The following is a 21,408-nucleotide window of genomic DNA, read 5'->3' as shown; positions in this document are numbered from 1 at the left end:
TCCCTAAAGGTATCTATACATTCTTTGGTTTTAGATGTTGTGGAGGCGTCCGCAGCACCCCGAGGTAGCGAGGAGCGGGCGAGCATGTGGGCAGCCTCGTTGCCGGCGAGACCGGCGTGTGCTGGGGTCCAGATTATGGTCACGCTTTCGGCGAGAGACGACTCGTTCAGAAGTTTTACAGCACGATTGCTGACTCTACCCTTGCTAAAATTTCTAACCGCCGCTTTGCTATCGCTGATGACGTGTTTCACGCCTGGTCGTGCAATGGCAATGGCTATTGCAATCTCCTCCGCCTCTACCGGCGGTAGATCTCGATTTCTTTCTATTCCTATAACGATCCCAGTGTTGTTGTGCTTGTAGATTCAGATCCCACCGCTGATCACCAGTTGTCGTGACGCTGGGGCTATGGCGACCCGGCCTTCACTTGGTAGCGTGCAGAGACTCCGGGTTGAAGAAGGACTGAATCTTCGAAGTTGGTAAAATATGTACAAGCAGGTTTACTGGCACTTTGAGAAAACGTATTTACAAGAATATTTACATGAAGAAGAAGGGTACATCAGCAAAATGACAAGCGTTAAGAGTTCATAGCGAGAAGCGACTGGATGAGCCGTTTACCCAGGGCCCAGAGCGACATTTCGTGCTCTGCAGCGTCCTTAAAAACCCCCTATGTCCAGCCCCTCTCTGAAGATGCTGACCAACCAAATCCAGGGCACGCCCCTCAGGTATCGGCATCCAATCGAACACATCACTGCACTGATGGTCTGAAGCACTGACTGGTCCGGCATTCATTCGTTGGGCGTGATCACTTGTTGGCGGGAAAAGCTTGGGAACGGCGAGGAGAGGAGGTACATTTCTATTCTTCAGCAAAGAAACCTCAGGCTGGTTCTGGGGGTTTTACTTCTCAGAAACCCGAGTGCACGTGGCGCCGCATAGGGCTCCCAACATGGTCCCTTTTCGACAATTGCAAATCTTTCCTGCATTCCCGGGAAATCACTTAATGGCCGTATGAGTCATGCTCTTCTCTTGTCCTGCACGTCAGCGGACATGTCACTCTGTCGTCTCCTTTGGATAGGAGGCATTCATCACTGGAGGATAGCACTTCTCGACTGGAAGGGTGAACAAAAGAAAGCACTTCCTGCTATTTCCCGCAGGGGGACGTTTCTTTGTGTTTTTCCAGACGTTCTCTTGACAGGGCCAATTTGGCATTTGCAGGTTGTCCACAAAGCAAAACATGCTTACAAAACAGGATTCCTGGAAACAGGCTCACTTAGAGCCAATGGACCATCACCACATATTCACAAAACTTTTCCATGCCCACAGGCGAACAATAGAGCGCGCAAATGCGGATGCTTGGTCGTAACAGCCTCCTCCCCCGCCAGAAGAGACTCGGAGGGCAGCAGCCGCAGCTGCTGCATGAAGAGACGACTTAATGGCCTGCACGTGAACGCTTGAAGCTCGCTGTTGCTTGTCGCGTTGTCTTGATTGTTGTAGGCCAAATTGCTTGAGCTATCTGAAACTCAACCACATGTCGAAGCAAGCACTCGGCTCCCGTCTGAAGAGACCAGGTCAAAAGAAAACTGCCATTGTTGTTCGAGAAAAGCCCACTCTCAAGACGTTCAGGACCCACGTATGCCTCGAAAACCAAACGTGCTGCTTTACATAGTCATCTATATTCAAGCGCACGAAAAAAAAAAAAACCTGATTATCAATTTGGATACATGGTGAGGAACATCTCGGACCGCTTAGAAAGAGCGGCTAAGCGCGTCCGCATTCCCATTTAACTTCCCCTTTTTGTATCTTATTTCAAAATTGTACTGCTGTAAAATCAAGCTCCACCTAAGAAGGCGACTGTTCTTCGATGTCGCAGTTTGCAGCCAAGCCAGGGGACAATGGTCCGTCTCTACGGTGAATTTGGCCCCTCCAAGATAGCACTGCAATTTTTGAATGGCCCATACAATGCAAGCGCATTCCTTCTCTGACGCGCAATAAGCCCTCTCTCTAGAACTCAGTTTTCTGCTCAAGTAGAGCACGGGGTGCTCATTACCGTCGTCATCTCTCTGGCAGAGAACAGCACCTAACCCTCGATCACTGGCATCACACTGGACCGTGAATTCTCGGCCATAGTCTGGAGCTCGCAATACCGGACGGCTAATCAGCACAGCCTTCAGGTTTACGAAGGAGGCTTCCTTTTGTTCGTCCCAGACTACATTTGTCGGTTCTGTCTTGCGGAGAGCGTCGGTCAGAGGGCTAGCCAAAGCTGAATAGTTAGGGATGTAGTGATTGTAGTACCCAGTCAGACCCAGGAATGCTCGAATTTCCGTCTTCGTGCTCGGCCGCGGGTAGTCTGCTACCGCAGAAATCTTAATCTCGCTGGGTTTCCTGAAACCTTGACCTACATTGTGACCCAAGTAGTCCACGGTCGCCCTTGCCAGGCAACATTTCTCGGCCTTTACGGTTAGTCCAGCTTGACGCAAAAGGCTCAGTACAGCTCTTAGATGTACCATATGGTCCGCCCATGAGTCGGAAAAAACCGCAATGTCGTCTAAATAAGGCACCGCGAATGTTTCACACCCCTTTAAAACCCTATCCATGAGTCGGGAAAAACAAAATGGAGCATTTTTGAGCCCGAAACTCATCATTGTTGGCTGGTAGCTGCCCGTCGGAGTGACGAAAGCCGCGTATCTGCTGGCGCGTTCAGTGAGCGGTACTTGCCAGTATCCTCGAGTAAGGTCCAGCGTAGTCACATATGCCGCTCTACTGACCTGTTCTACTCTCTCCTCAATATTCGGAATAGGATACACTTGATCCCTGGTGAGAGAATTTAGCTTTCGGTAGTCTACCACAGGCCTAGGGTCTTTACCTGGAGCTTCTACTAAGATCATAGGCGAAGCATAATCGCTTTCCGAGGGTTTTATTACTCCCAATTCCAGCATGCGAGTTACTTCCCTATCCAGAATTTCTCTTTGCCTTGGAGAAAATCGGTAGCACCTTGATCGCACTGGCACGTCTGAAGTCAGCTCAATATCGTGCTCAGTCAAATCAGTTCTGCCTGGCCTGTCCACGAAGCAGGCCTCAAACTCTGTTATTATCTCGCCCAGATCGGACAGCTGGGATTTCTTTAGTTCTCCTCTCTGCTCCGTCTTTTTGAGAAGCTCCTGAGCGTTGCTTCCTTTTCCGCTGAGGCAAATCAAGTTGTCCCCCATCTCCTCGGGAAGGTTTAACGTTAGATTTACCACGGCTTCCCTCTGCACATAAGGCTTCATAAGATTGCAATGATAAATGCGCACTTCTTTACGCCTATCGGGGATTTTCACTGCGTAGTTAGTGTCAGAAAGCTCTGCAACGACTTTAGCAGGTCCTTCCCACTGTACTTCGAGCTTATTCTTGGGATCATTGGCTTGCTCCATAGCTAAGTCCTCTCGGGTTCCACTTAGAAGTCTCGTGAGATTACTAGAGACTGGCGGCAAGAGGTTACTCTCCAGAACGTCCTCATTCCGCGTCTCATCAAGCTCACTTTCAAGTTGACTTATCTGAGATGCCTCGCTCTCAAAGTTTTCTGACCCGCTATCTTCCGCATCGACCACTGTCTTAACTGCCGTTTCCTCCGCTGTGGAATTTTCTGGTATGAGCAGTGTAGCTAGTTCTCGCGCCTTTGAACGTGTTAAGGCCTGCACATCTCTGTCTCCGAAAATCAGAAGGCAAGCTTTGACCTTCTCGTAGTTGTCCGCGTCCTCCTTGTTTAGCCGCGCGACAACCTCCGCTGCCTCGCAGGGCAGAACCGTCAATAATCTCTGAGACCACGTGTCTCGCTGGAAGGACAGTTCTTCGCAAGTTCGCTCAAAGTTACCCAGATACAGACCGATATCCCCTGATATCACATATGGCTGCATGTACTTTGACATCTTGAAATCTGCCTCCTTGTTGAGAAGAGGTACCGCTAGCTGGGGACAATTGCCCGACCTCTTGCTCAACTCTACTTCTAATTTCCGGAGCTCAATTTCTAGCTCCCGCTTTTTTGCTTCTCTCTCAAGCTTCTCACGTTCGTGCTCCCTTTCCTCTTTTTCCCTCTCAAGTTCACGCTCTCTTTCCTCTTTTTCCCTCTGACGTTCGCGCTCCCTTTCCTCTTTTTCCATCTGACGTTCGCGCTCCCTTTCCTCTTTCTGCTGTCTGAGCTGTTCCTTTTTTTGCCCGATGAGGTTCCATGCTTCACTGAGCTCCTCATCATCGGTTCCCAGATCAGTGATTGCCTTTATAATCAAGGGTTTTCGTGCCAAACCACTTGTATTAATTCCCAATTCCTCACACAATAGCAACAGTTCCGGTTTCTGCAGCTTTTGTAGGTCCATGATCGCTCCGAGTGTCGGCTACTTCCAAAACAACAGTGCAAACTACCAAACCTAAAGGCGTTTCAACACTTTTTACCAGTTCTTAAAATCTAACCCTGTTCTAGAACCTGGTCCACATCAGAAGAAAAGCCAAGCACTCACCCACACATGCGATCGATGTTCCGAGCTGCCCTCTTGACCGATTGTTGCTCCTGCTTGTTGCTTGAGATGCCACCTCCGATCACAAGGTGTTGTGGCTTGTAGCTTCAGATCCACCTCCAATCACCAGATGTTGTGGCTTGTAGATTCAGATCCCAACGCTGGTCACCAGTTGTTGTGCTTGTAGATTCAGATCCCACCGCTGATCACCAGTTGTCGTGACGCTGGGGCTATGGCGACCCGGCCTTCACTTGGTAGCGTGCAGAGACTCCGGGTTGAAGAAGGACTGAATCTTCGAAGTTGGTAAAATATGTACAAGCAGGTTTACTGGCACTTTGAGAAAACGTATTTACAAGAATATTTACATGAAGAAGAAGGGTACATCAGCAAAATGACAAGCGTTAAGAGTTCATAGCGAGAAGCGACTGGATGAGCCGTTTACCCAGGGCCCAGAGCGACATTTCGTGCTCTGCAGCGTCCTTAAAAACCCCCTATGTCCAGCCCCTCTCTGAAGATGCTGACCAACCAAATCCAGGGCACGCCCCTCAGGTATCGGCATCCAATCGAACACATCACTGCACTGATGGTCTGAAGCACTGACTGGTCCGGCATTCATTCGTTGGGCGTGATCACTTGTTGGCGGGAAAAGCTTGGGAACGGCGAGGAGAGGAGGTACATTTCTATTCTTCAGCAAAGAAACCTCAGGCTGGTTCTGGGGGTTTTACTTCTCAGAAACCCGAGTGCACGTGGCGCCGCATAGGGCTCCCAACATGGTCCCTTTTCGACAATTGCAAATCTTTCCTGCATTCCCGGGAAATCACTTAATGGCCGTATGAGTCATGCTCTTCTCTTGTCCTGCACGTCAGCGGACATGTCACTCTGTCGTCTCCTTTGGATAGGAGGCATTCATCACTGGAGGATAGCACTTCTCGACTGGAAGGGTGAACAAAAGAAAGCACTTCCTGCTATTTCCCGCAGGGGGACGTTTCTTTGTGTTTTTCCAGACGTTCTCTTGACAGGGCCAATTTGGCATTTGCAGGTTGTCCACAAAGCAAAACATGCTTACAAAACAGGATTCCTGGAAACAGGCTCACTTAGAGCCAATGGACCATCACCACATATTCACAAAACTTTTCCATGCCCACAGGCGAACAATAGAGCGCGCAAATGCGGATGCTTGGTCGTAACAGCCTATTAGTCGTTCCCCAAAAGTACCGCGGAGACTTACTGCGACTTTCCCATGGCAGCTCGTGGTCATGTCACCTTGGAATAAAGAAAACAAAGCAGAGGCTGTTGCAAGAATACTATTGGCCTGGATGTTTTAAGGACACGGAAAATTTTGTACGGTCATGCGACACGTGCCAGCGGGTTGGAAAGGCGCAAGATAAGTGGAAAGCTCCGATGGTGTTAGTACCAGTCATTACCGAGCCGTTTCACCGGTTAGTAATAGATATAGTTGGGCCACTTCCTGTGACCGAGTCAGGGTACCGTTATATCCTCACTATGTTATGCCCAGCCACAAAGTTTCCAGAGGCTGTTCCGCTGCGCGAGGTGACGTCCGAGAGTGTAGTGGATTCGCTGCTGTCAGTGTTTGCACGAGTTGGATTCCCTTCCGAGGTACAAAGTGATCAGGGTAGCGTTTTCACGAGTGTCCTCACCACCTCATTTCTCGAGCGATGCGGCATTAAGGTAGTGCATAGCTCGATCCATCATCCGCAGAGCAACAGCGTAGAAAGATGGCACTCTGTTCTCAAACGAGTCCTGAGGGGACTGTGCTATGAAAACAAGCGCAAATGCGGATGCTTGGTCGTAACAGTGTCCAATAGGGCGACCGAGGTTACGTCGCCTTCTTTCCCGATCGCTGCATCGGTGTAGGCGACCGATCCCGGCGGGAGTTTGTCCAATTTGTTAGCGAGGTGTTTAGCTCTGCTTTTTCTCCTCCCCTCGTCGTGTACGGGGTGCATGTTCTTCGGTATGGGCGAGACGTATAGATGCTTTCTGATTTCTCGATCTATGCTTTCTCTGACACTTTCGCCTTCCCCGGGCGCTAGTAGGTTTACCCAATCGAGGATTTGCCTACCCGCCGCCGTTCCTGCGAGTCGCTCTCTCTGGGACAGCCTGACCGCCGCAGCCAGCTCTTTCCACTCATTATGCAACCCCATTTTCTCTAGAATGTCGTTAGAAGTAGTTATGGGGAGTCCTAGAGCGCACTTCGTGCATCTCCTAATTATGGTGTTTAATTTGTGTTCTTCGGTCTTGTTGATATTTAGGAATGGAGTCGCGTAGCACATTCTGCTCGTGAAAGCTTGTACGAGTCTGAGTCTACTAGCCTCCGTGAGACCACTCCTTCTGTTGGACGTCTTCTTAAATACTCTGACTACGAGCTCCGCCTGATCTTTTAATTTCTTCATCAGGCTTTTGTTACTACCCCTGCGGTTGATAATCATACCTAATATTCTAATTTCATCTACTTTCCGGACTTCGTTTCCGTTGACTTTAATTTTGATATCTGGAGTTATCTTCCCACTACTGCTGGTCATTACCAGGAGCTCCGATTTTTCTGGCGAACAGCATAGACCTACGTCCTCTGCGTGATAGCTGATTATATTTGCTGCCTCTTGGAGCCTGGATGTGATGTACGAGTCGTTCCCTTCGCACATCCAGACGGTCACATCGTCCGCGTAGATGCTTAGTTTTAAGTCATCGAGATGGCCAAGCTTACTGGGGAGCTTCCTCATTACGATGTTAAAAAGGAAAGGTGAGAGCACAGCCCCCTGCGGAGTGCCTCTGTTACCCAGCGGGAACTCCTCCGAACATAAGCCCTGAAAGCTGATGATCGCCGTCCTGTCTCGCAGGAATGATCTAATATAGTTGTAGGTTCTTTCGCCTACTCTAAGCTCAGCGAGGCCGTCGAGAATGGCGTCGTGACTGACGTTGTCAAAAGCTTTCTTAAGGTCTAAGCCTAGAATAGCTTTCGTATTTTTTTTTCCTGAAGTCTCTGACAACATCGTTATGTAGTCTGAGCATGGTATCTTGCGTACAAAGGCCGGGCCTGAATCCGACCAATTCAGCCGGCCACGCATCATTCTCTTCGGTGTATTTGGTTAGCCTCCTCTGAATAACTTTCTCAAGTAGTTTGCCTACGCAGGATGTTAGTGATATTGGGCGGAGATTCTCCAAGCCCGGTGGTTTTCCCTGCTTGTGGATTAGGGTGATCTTAGCCCTCTTCCACTCTTGGGGTACTTGACCACTCTCCCACACCTGATTTAAATATTTGGTTAGGGCATTGATCGATTCGTCGTCCAGATTTGCGAGCATCTTGTTATTAACGAGGTCCGGTCCGGGGGCCGAGCGTCTTTTTAGGCCGTGCAGCTCCGCTCTGACTTCTGCCACTGTTATGGACGCGTCAAGCTCGCTGTTCGCCGGTCCGTTGTAATCTCTGTAATGCGCTGTGGCGGGGGGAGCTACGTACATGGACTTGAGCTTGTCAATGAGCTGTTTGTCCGTACCCTTAAAGTTATACCTCGCCTTGACCTGTTCTATATTGGCGACCGTTTTGGACTTAGTCGGGTCTATCAGGAACCTGAGCAGTTGCCACGTCTTGGCCCCATTCATGGTGCCCTCCATCTCGTCGCATTTGTTATCCCAACGTTGCGACTCGAGTTTCCGGGCGTATTTTTCTATTTCGACGTTGTGTCTGGCTATCTCTCTCCTGAGATTGCGGTTCCACTTTTGCTTTTTGAGCTTCTTCGTTAGCTCTTCTTTCTTTTTGAACATGCCGAATAGCCTGCTATCCATCGCCTCAGGCAGAGCTTCGCCTTTAATTTCTTCGGTGGCCTCGCTGACATGGGTAATTAATTGGGCGGCCCAATTTTGAATGCACCCTATATCTCCAATTTCTTCCCGTTCTCTGATCTGTCTGAATTTATCCCAATCCACTTGGGTTTCCGTCCGACACACAGCGCGCTTAACGCTCACTTTCCTACTTAGTTCTACCTCTAGCACGTAGTGGTCGCTACCTAGATCCTGATGCTTGTTCGTCCACTTGACTATGCCAGTTCTATGGCAGAGAGTCAAGTCCGGGTTTGTGTCCGCTGACACACTGTTGCCCACCCTCGTCGGGCATCTAATGTCGTTAGCGATGTAGAGGTTTGACTCAGTGATATCTTCCAACAGCGTCAGAGTTCGGCTGGTAGCTCTGATTTTCCTCGCTCTGCCAGTCCATGCCGTCCACGCTCCGAGGGTCTTCCCTCGAGGGCGGCTAGGCCGGACGCTAGGCTCGGACGCTAGGCTTAACTTGGCGGCGTTGTTGCTCCGAACTTCAAAGTATCGTAAAGACCAAATTGGTGGTCCCACCTTTTAGAGAGTTGGTTCCACTTGATCCTCGGGACTTCCGAAAATCGGTCCGAAGTGAGATGTTGCTGGGTGCACCCAAAAGCCGCCGAAAAAGGCCATTAACAGCAGAGCTCGACGTGGCAGCGTCTTCACTCCTCGGCGCCCCCTGGCGGAACTCTTATTCTATGGAAGTATATTTTACCGTTTTAAAGGTCCAATTTCGGGGACAGATTTTCGTGCCTTTGCCGAAGAGGGGACAAACGCTTGGCTTCGCTAATGCGTACACGCCTTTAGATTGCAACGACAGCATGCTCGAATAAGTCTCAACCTTATGTTCCGAAGGCATCGTTAATAACTGACATGTGCTACTTGTAGACCATACATAAATAACCACTATGACATTTAAATATTAGGGTTTAAAAACTTTAACCTAGAGATGTGAGCGATAGCTGTGAGGGTATAGCCGCGATTGCCCATCAATACCGGCTTTCAATAAAAGGTTCTTTTTTATGTTTTATAAATTCAGGAATGTAAAGGTGCAGTATCTGTCAAACTGTTGTTGTTGTGGCTGTAGGAAGAAAGAAAACAAAATGCACGGGCCTGCTACTGGCTCTGTAGCTGAGCCACCTCCGCTGCCTCGTGCAGACAGAAGAGAAAATAGAGAAGAAAGAAAAGGAAGAGGGAAAGAAAGACGCGCGCCGCTACAACAGCCGTCGTCCATCACCGAAGCGATAGGAGGGGCAATGTCGGCCTACAACAGATAAAAATCGGTGGCTGGCTAGCCCACGCCGCAAGCGGCATTGACCTACTGTCCCAGCCCTGTATGGCTAAGAACTGCCACCCTTCACCACCTCGCTCCGCTGCCTCGTGCGGACAGGCAGCGGAGGTGGCTCAGCTACAGAGCCAGTAGCAGGCCCGTGCATTTTCTTTTCCTTCTTCCTAAAGCCACAACAACAACAACAACGCCTAAAGCGATGTTTCACTACGCGAGGTAAAGCCAACGCCACCGTGTGGTTTCGATGGCCTTCAAGAAGCTTAAATGTCAAGTTGGAACTTAATTTAGTTGGTTCACATGAAAGGAAAGACGCAGTATCTGTCATGCTTGCTCTGTGAACACCTGATTGATTGATTGATTTATAGGAAGGGAAAGACGCGGTAACTGTCTCAATTGTTTTCTGTGGACACCTCAACCGCGCCGTAGGGGAAGGAAGGTGTAAGTGAAAGTGGAAAGAGAGAAAGATTAGCCGTAGTGGAGGGCTGCGGAGTAATTTCGACCACCTGGGGATCTTTAACGTGCGCTGACACCGCACAGCACACGGACGCCTCTTCGTTTCGCCTCCATAGAAAAACAACCGCCGAGGTCGAGTTCGAACCCGGGTACTCCGGCACGTAGTCGGGCGTCATACCACTGCACCACCCCGGCGGGGCTGTGGACACCTGAGCCACACCATAAGAAAAAAGGTGAGAGTGAAAGCGGAGAGAAAGGGGTGCCGTAGTGGAGGGTTCCGGAGTAATTTCCACCACCTGGGGATCTTTAACGTGCAGAGTACACGGATGCCCCTTCGTTTCGCCTCCATGAAACGTAGCCGCCTGGGTCGGGGTCGAACCCGGGTACTCAGGCAGAGTAATCTGGCATCGAAACCACTGCACCTCCACGGCGGGCTAAAGCCGCGGTCACTTTGGGTAGCTATATTCCCACCAAAGATCATGTCCAAAGGTTAACAGACGTGGGAAGTAACTACGCATGAACAGCTGCGTGGTGAGACACATGATCGCTGACGTCAATCGCAATATATGAGACGCGCCTAAGCCGCAACCGTGCCATGCAGTCACAGGAAGAACTGAGCAGTAATGCTCGATACGATCGTCATTTGACTGCATCTGACTGTCCGGAGGCTATTGCGTTGCGAGCTGAAAGTTTGTAGAAGGCAACAGAGGCTCAAGTGAAAAGCGTGGCGGAAACGCCAGAGCAACGTTGCGAACCGTCACCGCGACGATGCTGCAAGACGTGAGCGATGAACAGCACAGATGGCAGCCGGCGCCGGTTCCGCGTCCCCATGCTTCAGCTGTCGCGGCTTCAGACTATGCTAAACCGATGCTTAACCACAGCCAATTTTCAATGATTGATTTATAGGAAGGGAAAGGCGCGGTAACTGTCTCACTTGTTTTTCTGTGGACACCGCAACCGCGCCGTAAGGGAAGGGGGGAAGGTGGGAGTTAAAGTGGAAAGAGAGAAAGAGGAGCCGTAATGGAGGGCTACGGAGTAATTTCGACCACCTGGGGATCTTTACCGTGCGCTGACATCGCACAGCACACGCGGACGCCTCTTCGTTTCGCCTCCATCGAAACGCAGCCGCCGAGGTCGGGTTCGAACCCGGGTACTCCGGCACAGTAGTCGGGACACTCTCACCGCGCTGTAAGGAAAGGAAGGGAAGAAGGAAGGTGATAGTGAAAGCGAACAAAGATAGAGGTGTCGCAGAGCAGCAATAATAATAATAATAATAATAATAATAATAATAATAATAATAATAATAATAATAATAATAATAATAATAATAATAATAATAATAATAATAATAATAATTGGTTCACCGGAAAGGAAAGGCGCAGTATCTGTACAGCACACTTGCTCTGTGAACACCTGCACCGCGCCTCTGAGATGTTTAGCGTGCGCTGACATCGCAGAGCAAGGCTGTGGAGTACTTTCTACCACCTGGGGATCTCTAACAAGTAACGTTGGTCACGTCACTCTCAGGTCAAAGCTTGACTTCCCCACAAATTCAAACAGTCGTATCGAGTACACCATGGTTAAAAGTCTTGAAGCCAAGCGATTTTCGCCTAAGCCGCAAAATGAAGCCGCCACTGCGCCATTAAAAACTAAGTGGCCGTGAAATGCTGAGACAGTTTCTTGGTGTGATAAGAAAGCGTTTCCTGGCATTTGAAATGACTTTTGGCCTTTAATGACTGCGTTACTGCTCCATTTTGCAGCTGAGACGAAAATCATTTGGCTTCAGGACTTTTGCCCGAGGCTGTACATATTTGCTAATGCATGCATAGCCCTGCTTAACAAATCTTTCACTCGTATCACTAAGTTCAAGCCAAGCGTAAGCCCCTAAAACTGGCAATTTTGTATCAAGTTTCTTCGCAAGCAGAACTTGCTGGGCTAATAGAACCGGTTTGACTGTGAAACGATCTCGTTGCGAGTTTTAGACATGCGAGTGTCGATGGCGGCTACAATGTAGCTGAAGCGGCTGCTCGTCAGCTCCTGGTGTTCACCCTCTTCTCGTGAACATTGTGTTCGCCGTCGAATAGTTTTGAATTTTTTTTACACTCGCGTAATGAAATAACTTTCCTGCGTTATTTTTCTCCTTACCTTTCTTTATTTCTGCCTTCAATGTGCCCAGGTATGTACTCTGTCTCCTCTGATTTGAAGATTCTCGTCCGCTTACTCGCGGCTATGTTATAGGATAAAGTATATCAGTGAATCGCAGTGGTAATTCATGTTAATAAGTCATTAGTCTTTACTTTCTTCAAGAACGTTACAGTTTTGCAGATGCTAAACGCATTTCTCGCAACAAAAGCCGTCCTACCGCACAAACGGCACAAAAATATAAACTAAGTTGTTCAATTTAGCTCGATGCAGAGGGCGAATTCCTGAAGAACATTAGTTGATTTGACAAAATATTAGAGTACACTGCATACTTACGTAGTCTTCAACACAGTAATACAAAATCGTTTATGAGCACTCAATGTTACCTTTGTGTTACTGAAAAATGTCATCATTTAGGCTGTATTACAAGTCTAAAAAGAAGGCTACTTTCTTCGACAGTTCATAAGCTCACTCGAGTTAAATTTCTGTGTACCAGAATTCTAAACAATCATTCTCAAGGATTCTTAAGGATGAAAAGCATCTAAATAAAATAAAATATTGAGCCATCATTCCCATAGTGCCAAAGCCCGGTATTGGCGAAGACCATGCCTTGTGTTGGTTAACCAGTTTAAGGACCCTTTCACTCGCTTGGCAAGGTGGAGCCTCCGACTGCAGGAGTTTGATGTTGCATCACAAGTCCGGGCGCAAACATTCGATGCCAGCTGCTTGTTCCACGCACCTGCTGAGCCCCCGTCCAGCGACCTTGCAGATGACGACAAGCTTCTGAGCGCCCTTTCAGCGCGCACTTTGGCACGCCACCAGAGCAGTGATCAATCTCTTTCGGCTGTCTTTGACTACGTTGAGTATAAAACTGATGTCGTCCCTGAGCACTTTCGGCGATCCGTGTCCACCCTCTGCATTCGAAGTGACGTTCTCTACAAGAAATTTAGCCCGACCAAGACGCAGTATTTCATCGTTGTCCCTGCAGGTCTGCACGACGAGGTTCTTTACGCTTGCCACGACGAGCAAGTTTCAGGCCATCGCCTGTACCTTGTCCTAAGTCAGAAAAAAATATTACTGGCCTCGTCTATCGTCCGACGTGACACGCTATGTGTGCTCTTGTGACAGCCACCTTCGTAAAACGCCTTCTCTACAATCAGCTGGTTTGTTAAAGCCAATCTCGGTGTCTTCAAAACCATTTCAGGTGATCCGTATGAACATGCTGGGGCCATTCCCTATTTCGACATCAGCTGACAAGTGGATTATTGTAGCGACTTATTACTTCTCACGTTATGCCCAAATAGCCGCACTCCCGAGTGGCACAGCCGTTACCGTGGCAGAATATTTCATACGACAAATTGTTCTACGTAGTGGTGCCCTCGAAATTCTTAACACCGAGCGTGGGACAGCGTTCATGTCACTTCTCATGCAGCAGATCATGCACTATAGTAGCAGCAGTCATCGTTGCGCTACAGCTTATCACCCCCAGACGAATGGGTTGACTGAGCGCTTAAACATGACTCTTGCCTATATGCTCTCCATGTATGTGGACGCGGAGCATAAAGGATGGGACGAACTACCCCCATACGCAACCTTCCCTTATAACTCTGCCGTCCAAGAAGCAACCACCATAATGCCTTTCTTCCTCGTTTACGGCAGCGACGCCACCACGATGCTCGATGCAATGCTACCTCACCTCGACAGTGACGTCTATGACGTAACCCCGTTTCTACAGCGCGCAGAGGAGGCCAGACAACTAGCCCGCGTGCACATAACAAGCAGCGTTCAACCTTCGTTGTCGCCACGTAGAATATGTCGTCGGCGATCTCGTCTGGATCGTGACTCCCGTCCACCAACGCGGACAGAGCGAAAAACTGGGCAGATACTTTGGCCCATACGGAGTAGGGCGCCGCATCGGGAACATAAACTATGAGCATGGTTCCCGATGGAGCCGGACCATTGCGCGCACGATCGCGCCTTGAGACCGCTCATGTAGTCCGCCGGAAGCCTTATTACGCAAGAGCAAATGACACCTCACCCGTTACTTCTGCCTTAACGTGTTACCAACCGTGTTGCACTGGTGCCCCACGAATCGAGACGATGCTTTTTCCCACGGGGAGGGTAATATCCCGTGTCAGAATCGAAGCCTGTAAGCAGCCTGGCACCGACGAAGAAGTCGCTTGCTCTCACTGGAGCTGTGTGCTTGGTTTAAGTGTCGCTGCTGCCTCAGTTACTGCCCTGTCCTAAGTTCAAGGAACTGCTGTCGACGCCCTCTTTTCGAAAGGCGTTCCTGAGGTCGGGGCAACATTACCAGATAAAGTACTCGTAGCGGTCACAAAAAGGCACTTTTGCCAGTGAGCTGTACGCTGCAACAGCGCCTTCTTTCTTTCAATACAGCCCTCAGTCGCTTCAATAAATCCTTTTTGTAACGTTTCTTGCGTGGTTACCTTCACTAGCCTCAGTGCCTGCACTGCGTTTTCAGTGACAACAGTGGAGATTGCAAGATCTTAGGGAAGCGACGAGGAATTTTATGTGGAAGAATTCTGCAGCAGTTTACATTCGTCGACTGCTGCCTGACATGGCCTATGACAAGACACCGATGCACACTTTAGCACCACATCGTATTCAGTAAACGAATTAATGCATGCAAACCGGTCGAATTTGGAAGCAACCATGAAGACTGACATCGTAACAGCGTATTGCCTGCACAAAGCAAGTGTGCACAGTTCATGCTGAAAGTTAAAGTGGACCGCACTATACTGCTGCCTGTGCGTACAGTGACCAAAGAGGCTTTGAACCACCGCGTTTTCACGGAAACTTTCACTAGCTCAGCCGTTTATGGCGCATATTGACTGCGGACGCAGGTACATCCATGGCTGTCAAGTGAGCAACCCATATCGCTTCCATCACTGGCACGTGATCAACACGTTCGTGTACTACACGCATAACCTGGTCACCATCCCACCTCCCGGGTGGATCTCGGCGGCCCACAAGCACGGCGTCAAGGTCTTGGGTGAGCATTACATAGTGTTCAAACCACTTGCAAGGTGTATGTCCTAAACGTTCCCAATCCGCAAACAGCAAATTTATCATAGAAATAATGCCCTCCAGACATAGACGAGTGTTTCGGCGAAGCAAAACATTAACGAAATGTAATGCATACATCACACTTCCTCCGCTAATAAATGAACTTTAGAGGGTGCTTGCAATAGTTGGCTTAAAGCACTGAGAAAAATGTGAGGTTATATATGAGAGACAAAAGGCAAGTACAAAATGCTTCGTTTCCTACGCCTCGCCTGTTAAAGAAAATTGTCCGCATCCCCTATCTCAGTTTGTGTGCTTGTGAGCACAGTAAACAAACATCACCTTAACCCCCCCCCCCCCTTAATTCCTCGCGTCGGAGCCATACTACTGTTCAAAAAGATTGCAAGTATATCGCGTGCGGTCGAGAGGTTTCAGTGAGCAGCATAGCCAAAACAATCTGCTGCAGTCCACCACTGGCTCCGATTCTAATTATCACAGACGAAACAATAATTCTTTTTTGTTCAAACTACATTGTCGGTGATCGTCGAATCCAAATGTGACAATCGCTAGTTTTGAGGTCACGGACTCCTTCATTGATCACAGCTATTGGCGCTTCATTATGCAGACCGTTCATTATGCAAACAATACGGTAATACAGAGACGTACAGAATTCTCTCTGACGGCACACAATGCCTGTGGCATCACATTAAGGGATAACGAATATTTATTTAGAATGTATGTGTTCTACAGCTTTTAGAATTCCGAGGCAAGTTTATGACAACTAACAATGCAGGAAACGAAACATTTGGGGGTTTAACCACGTTAGCAGTTTCCGTCTGCGGCACCTATTACGGATACTAAATGTCACGCATTCATTTTGATACAAGCAGAGTAAATGGCACATTATACGTAACTGTATTATCTTACAGAAGCTAAATAACATAAAGCTGTACGCTGCCATACCACGTGAAAAACAAACCGACAGAGATAAAATTATGGAGACAGTGTACTTACGTGAGGCTGACATGAAACCATTAATGTTCCGATCCAGTCGGCATTTTCCGAGGAGGCCAGCCAAATGTCTTCACTTCAAGTACAACACTGAACTTTGAATTTAAAGGTTGGCCCGTACAAACGCAAATATCAGAGTAAGGTAGGAAACCAAATTTTTGTTGTCGGCTGTCGTATAGGGGACGCATGGCCCCTAACCCACATCACAAGTTGCGTGAACGAGATCTGCCTGCTCGTTTGGCTTTAGTGGTGAAACAGAGTCAGCGTCGATGAGATTAACAGAGGCGTCTTTATACACTATGTGCAGGGAATTATTTACAGCAAATCAGCACGGGTGTTGAGGACTGCATGCTAGCCACAACTGCAGTCGCACGGCGAACGAAGGCAGTGCGCTGGCTTATACAGCCTGGAAAAGTCGTTGCTACTCAAATTGCCGAATAAGGAGGCAGCACGTTACAGCGGCCGAAGAGGTCCAATATCAGCGAACGCGCAGTTCGCTCGCTTCAAATCTACCGCAGCGCGAAGGCGACTCGCCGTTAGTGGACTGGCACCGCGTCGTCTGAAATTCCAGTCGTATTAGAACAAGTTGATTGCGTCCTGACAATATGACGCTACATTGTGGAGTAGCACTGGGGCTTGCAAAGGAGGTGTTAGCGGGAGAAGCTTGACGTTTGGTTGCGCGCAATCTGGGTATCTTGCCCGGGCACGACAGCACCCCGGCATCAGACAATGCACCGACAGGACGAGCTGCTTCCACATGGCTCGGATGCCGGGGCGCGCTCGTTGGCAAGATCCTCCAAATCCACGTCCAGTCTCCAGGCTCCAGGTCAGGTGCTTCGGATTCCACTCGCAAAGCCAGGATCTCTTTTCACGGCAGTGTCGCCAAGATACCTCGACCAGTTTCGCTCTGGTCACTACAGAGCCCTTGTGTCTCGGCACTGGTAGCGGTTGGTAGTTCTGCAGCGTAAAAAACCGACCGACAGCAGGCAACACCCGACACTAGCAAGTGCCCTCTGTCGCCCGTCAGACACCAGACAAAAGGATTGTTAAAAATAAATCAACTGCATTTCTGTCCCCTTTTGGATCCCGCTGCAGCAAGAGACAAGAGTACAATGCAGTATACAAGGTTTAAACACACAATAACGGCCGTAGGAAAAATTAATAATCCCCAATGATGAAAATAGACTCCTTGAAATCATCTGGCCTTTAAAACACAACTGAGGAGGCAAGGAGTGTCATTCAATTTCGCCTCGACTTGCCTAAAGTTTCCGTCGAAACGCTCGTTGAAGGCGGCCGTCTCGAATGCATGACTCAAAGCGTTCGGGTTCGCACTGTGCTCTCTTCCAACAAGCGGCAGAACACCTAGCAGTATTCGGGCGGTTTGATTGTCCTCCTACTGTTGTAGCTCCAGTCGTCCGTTTCCCTGTAGGTTTCTTTCCAGTTTACAAGGGAAGAAACAGACGAGCACGAGTTACCCGCTTTCTTGAGCGACCTGTCCCTCTCCTTACGCTTTGCATCCAGTCGTGCTTTGTCTCAGCACTGGCGCATTTCTGCCGTTGGGATCGTCGTCGCTTCTTTTCCTTTCGCGATAGCTTGAGCTTTCTCTCCTTTCAGAGAAAGCGTTCTTTCTTGCACCTACGTTCCGCTCTTTTCGGCGGCAGCACTATAGTTCTCACTTTCCTCTTTATTTTGGCAGCCAGTGTCGTCCGTCCATTTTGTCAAAATATCGTCAGCATTATCACCAGATGCACCTTCAAGCATGTCTGTGATGCATTTCCTTGCTGGATCAAGACAAACTCTTCTTTATCAGCATCTCTAAGCGCAATTTCGTGCTGACGTTTCTTGGCATCACTTATATCGACAACGTCTATGAGGCCTCTCTACACGGTCAACCAGCGCCTTGGTTTCTACAGGCACTGCATAAAATTAGCTGGGGTTTAGCTTTAGTTAAACCCGGTAGGTTCTGTAAGCAAAGTCGACGTAGCTTCTCTTTCTGTTCTTTCTTCATTTTCTTCGTTTTCTTCATCTTCATTTTCATCTTCTTCATCTGTTTCTTCGTCTTTTTCTTCTTCTGTGGCGCGGCGTGGCTACCGACCGGGTTTACCCGATAGCTTGAAGAGGGGCCCCATCTGTGGTCGCTCTAAAGGTCAAACGTGGCTACCGGCACGGTTTTACGCGACGGGCTGAAACATCGCGTAGTATTGCTTAAGCAACAAAATAGTGTTTTCGACTGACCTCCATGCTGTCACGATGCTTTCCTTTTTAATCGCAGGCAACTCTTGCCAGCAAATAGTAACCGGAGCAAATGTGGCGCCGGCGTCGTCCTAAGTGCGGCGCGGCGTCTGCATCGGTGCTAGCAGCGCATGACTCATTCCCAGTCATGTCCAAACAAAACTCGCTCACGCCAGCGCCCGAGCTAGACATTTTCTGTGCCGGCCCGCCACTCAAGTTACCTTGATCCGCCGGTGTGCCGCCTCGCCCAGCGCCAAGCGACGCGAGATCAACTTCCTTCGATAGTTGGGGTGCTTCGATCGGATCGCGTGAAGGCCATGCATGTCACGTTATCGTTGCTGCTTTCCAGAATGTAACTCCACGCGTCAAGGCACTAGTCGTTCGCTTCCAGCTTCGCAAGTGTGGCTATCTTTAGCGTCCGCATTATGGGTGAAGGCCGCGGTGGCCCATTGTCTAATGTTTCGGCGAGCGCGCCGCAGAAAGCAGCGATGGAAATTTCTACAAGCTTCGAGAACGCCACTGATAACGCAATCTCGGCCACCGCGCTGCGCCTCCTCGCCCTCGTCGTCACGGGCTGAGTCACGCGTGCATTCCCCCGCTCGAACCCGGCCCTCCTCCTCACTTTGCGCGGGAAGGCCGCGCGTGCTGACGATATTCGAGTAAATTCGAAACCATTCTAGCGAGCCGAGGGAGGAAGGCATAGCTTTGGCAGTGCTAAGATGTTTTCCGCTCCTCCTCAACGCCTAGAAGCTTCTGCTCTATTTAAAAGCGCGCTGAGAAGCCATCGGCGGTTCTAATTCTGGCTTGATTCTCGATCGGAGAAGACAGTGTAGCAGGCAGGCCCCGACTGAGAAGTCGTAAAAAGAGCGATGCGCTAAGTTTGCAGTTAGTCTTTCGCCCAGTCTCTGTTTGTTAAGTGTGTCTCCTCTCTGCCTCTTTTGTAAACAAGTTTTCTGTACTTTGTGTCATTATAGTTATTTAAAGTTGATTCGATTTGTTACTGCAAGTTCGTCGTCCTGCGTCTCAGTGTGTTTGTGTGTGAACTGCACGTCGCCTGCCGAATCGAGGAGCACCTTGCAGAGGTGCGGAAGATAAGAACATAAAGAACCTGACCTTACTAGCGCAGTCGACAGGATGATTCGGCAACTGCAGCACTCCGCAAGCCCAGCCCGTTACTCGAGCTGTCGCAAAGTTATCGGCGCTCACCGAAGTCGGCCGGCCGTTCAAGGTGGAAGAGCTTCGCCGCGTGCAAGGGCCTAGGGACCTCAAGAGGAGATGGTCAGAGGCAGCGGCGAGAGGAAGTACCCACCAGAGAGGAGTGACGCGGCAAGGAGGGAGCAACCGTTGCTGAGGTGCCAAGATCTCCCGGTCGTTCGGGGTAGGAGCTTCATCGACGCGTGCAAGGACCCAGCAACCCACAGCAGTTACGGTCAGCGGCAGCGACGGTCAGAAGTGCCCCACAGCGAGAAGCGACGCGGTGAGGAAGGCGGATCCGTTGCTCAGGTGAGCGGGATTTCTTGCGTCCGTTGGTGTACGTGGCTCAGGCATTGGGAGCGGGAGGTGCGCGGGTGTCGACGTGTAGTTAGCTCGATTAGTAAACATGAACACCAGAAAGTCAGTGTTTTCCGGATGGACCAGTGTGTCCGTAAGATACCCCGTAGCCTCACTGCGACGGAAGGATTGCGTAGCAAAGACGAAGGGTAAGGACCTAGTGAAGCGTCGAGAGACGGAGGCGAAAAGAGAGACTGAATTAGAAATAGCAGTTCAGTTGGAAATCAAAAAGATCGAGGCAGAATTGAGAAAGCGCGAACTGGATACCCAAACAGCGATAGCTCTGGCAGAAGTCCGAAAGGCCCAAGCGGAAGCGAGATTATTAGAAATAAAACGAAAACCCCGCGGACGCCAAATCGAAAAGAGATGTTCAAGCAGAAGAAGCTAAAAAGAAAGCTTTGAAAGAGCGGCCCCAAGCAGTACTCGAAGGAGCGTGTCAGGTTTCATCACCTGACAGGGTCGGCAGGGTCAGCCGCGCCGGCCGACCCTGCCGTGAGCACTACGTCCGCGGAGATCTCCTTCGCCGAGGAGAGCGATTCTGTAGGCATGCACGGCGCGTTGCCGACCAGCGAAGCAAACAACGCCGAAACAACTGCGGAAGCCTCAGCTGTAGAAGTGCCTGCGTTCGCTCAGATTACCGAGGGCGTCAGCGTCCCTTCAGGTACACCGGAAGGCGCGTGGCAGCAGGTGACCCCACTCAAACTCGTTATAGACGAGACAACTGAAAAGCGTAAAGCTTCTGCGCGTTTACAAACTGATCCTGACGCGTTAAATGCAGCAAATGCGGGTGAAACAGCGCTAAAGGACACGGCCGCAAAAAAGGAACAAGGCACCACAGCTCATTCAGTAACAGCGATCGCGAGAAATAAACAGATATTATGCGTCAACCGCATCTGTAGTGTCAGCAGCTCGTGAATCCAAGACGCTTCGTCATGCGACGAGTACCCCATTCGAAGGCGAGCGTTTAGCATGCTGCATTTTTGCAGACCTACACGAGCCGCACGATGCAGCGCCCCTGAGAGTCGAGATGAAACAAGTTCTCCACTGTTGCCTGAGCAGCGTCGCGCCGGCGGGCGTGAGCGGTCCTGCTCGCCTGTGCATGAAAGTGTGTGCGCTCGCGAGCATGGAGTGACAAACGAAGCGTGCAAAGAACACTTGCCGGACTTGACCACATGTGATGCGTGCAGAACTTCAGGATCTGAGACTGCCGTGAATGTTATGCATGCCGTGCAGTGACTGTACACAAGAAAAGTGCTTGTGAACTTTGTGAGTCAAAAACTGCGACCTATCGCGAATGTCATTTGTGCCATCCGAGGACTGTGAGCAGAAAGTATGCATGTAGGCTGTGTTATAGGGGACGGAAAGTCGCGGCCTTTTGTATGTGTTCGGTTTGGCTGGGCA

At 49.7% G+C, this 21,408-nt stretch overlaps 1 protein-coding gene across 1 annotated transcript in view; it reads left to right on the top strand.

Moving 5' to 3' along the window:
* Positions 1-21,408, top strand: part of LOC146188248 (cytosolic endo-beta-N-acetylglucosaminidase-like) — a 71,752-nt gene that overhangs the window by 8,102 nt on the left and 42,242 nt on the right. Inside the window, exon 2 of the mRNA XM_084605010.1 lies at positions 15,054-15,202. Within this exon, the coding sequence (XP_084461136.1) occupies positions 15,054-15,202 (149 nt within the window). The remainder of the gene's footprint in view (positions 1-15,053; positions 15,203-21,408) is intronic.

Source organism: Amblyomma maculatum, chromosome 5 (genome assembly GCF_055883805.1).
Source record: "Amblyomma maculatum isolate TAMU_Amacu chromosome 5, ASM5588380v1, whole genome shotgun sequence".
In the NCBI taxonomy this organism is placed as follows: Eukaryota; Metazoa; Arthropoda; class Arachnida; order Ixodida; family Ixodidae; genus Amblyomma; species Amblyomma maculatum.
The sequence above is the reverse complement of the archived record's forward strand: the minus strand, read 5'-3'. Positions and strand labels throughout refer to the sequence as shown.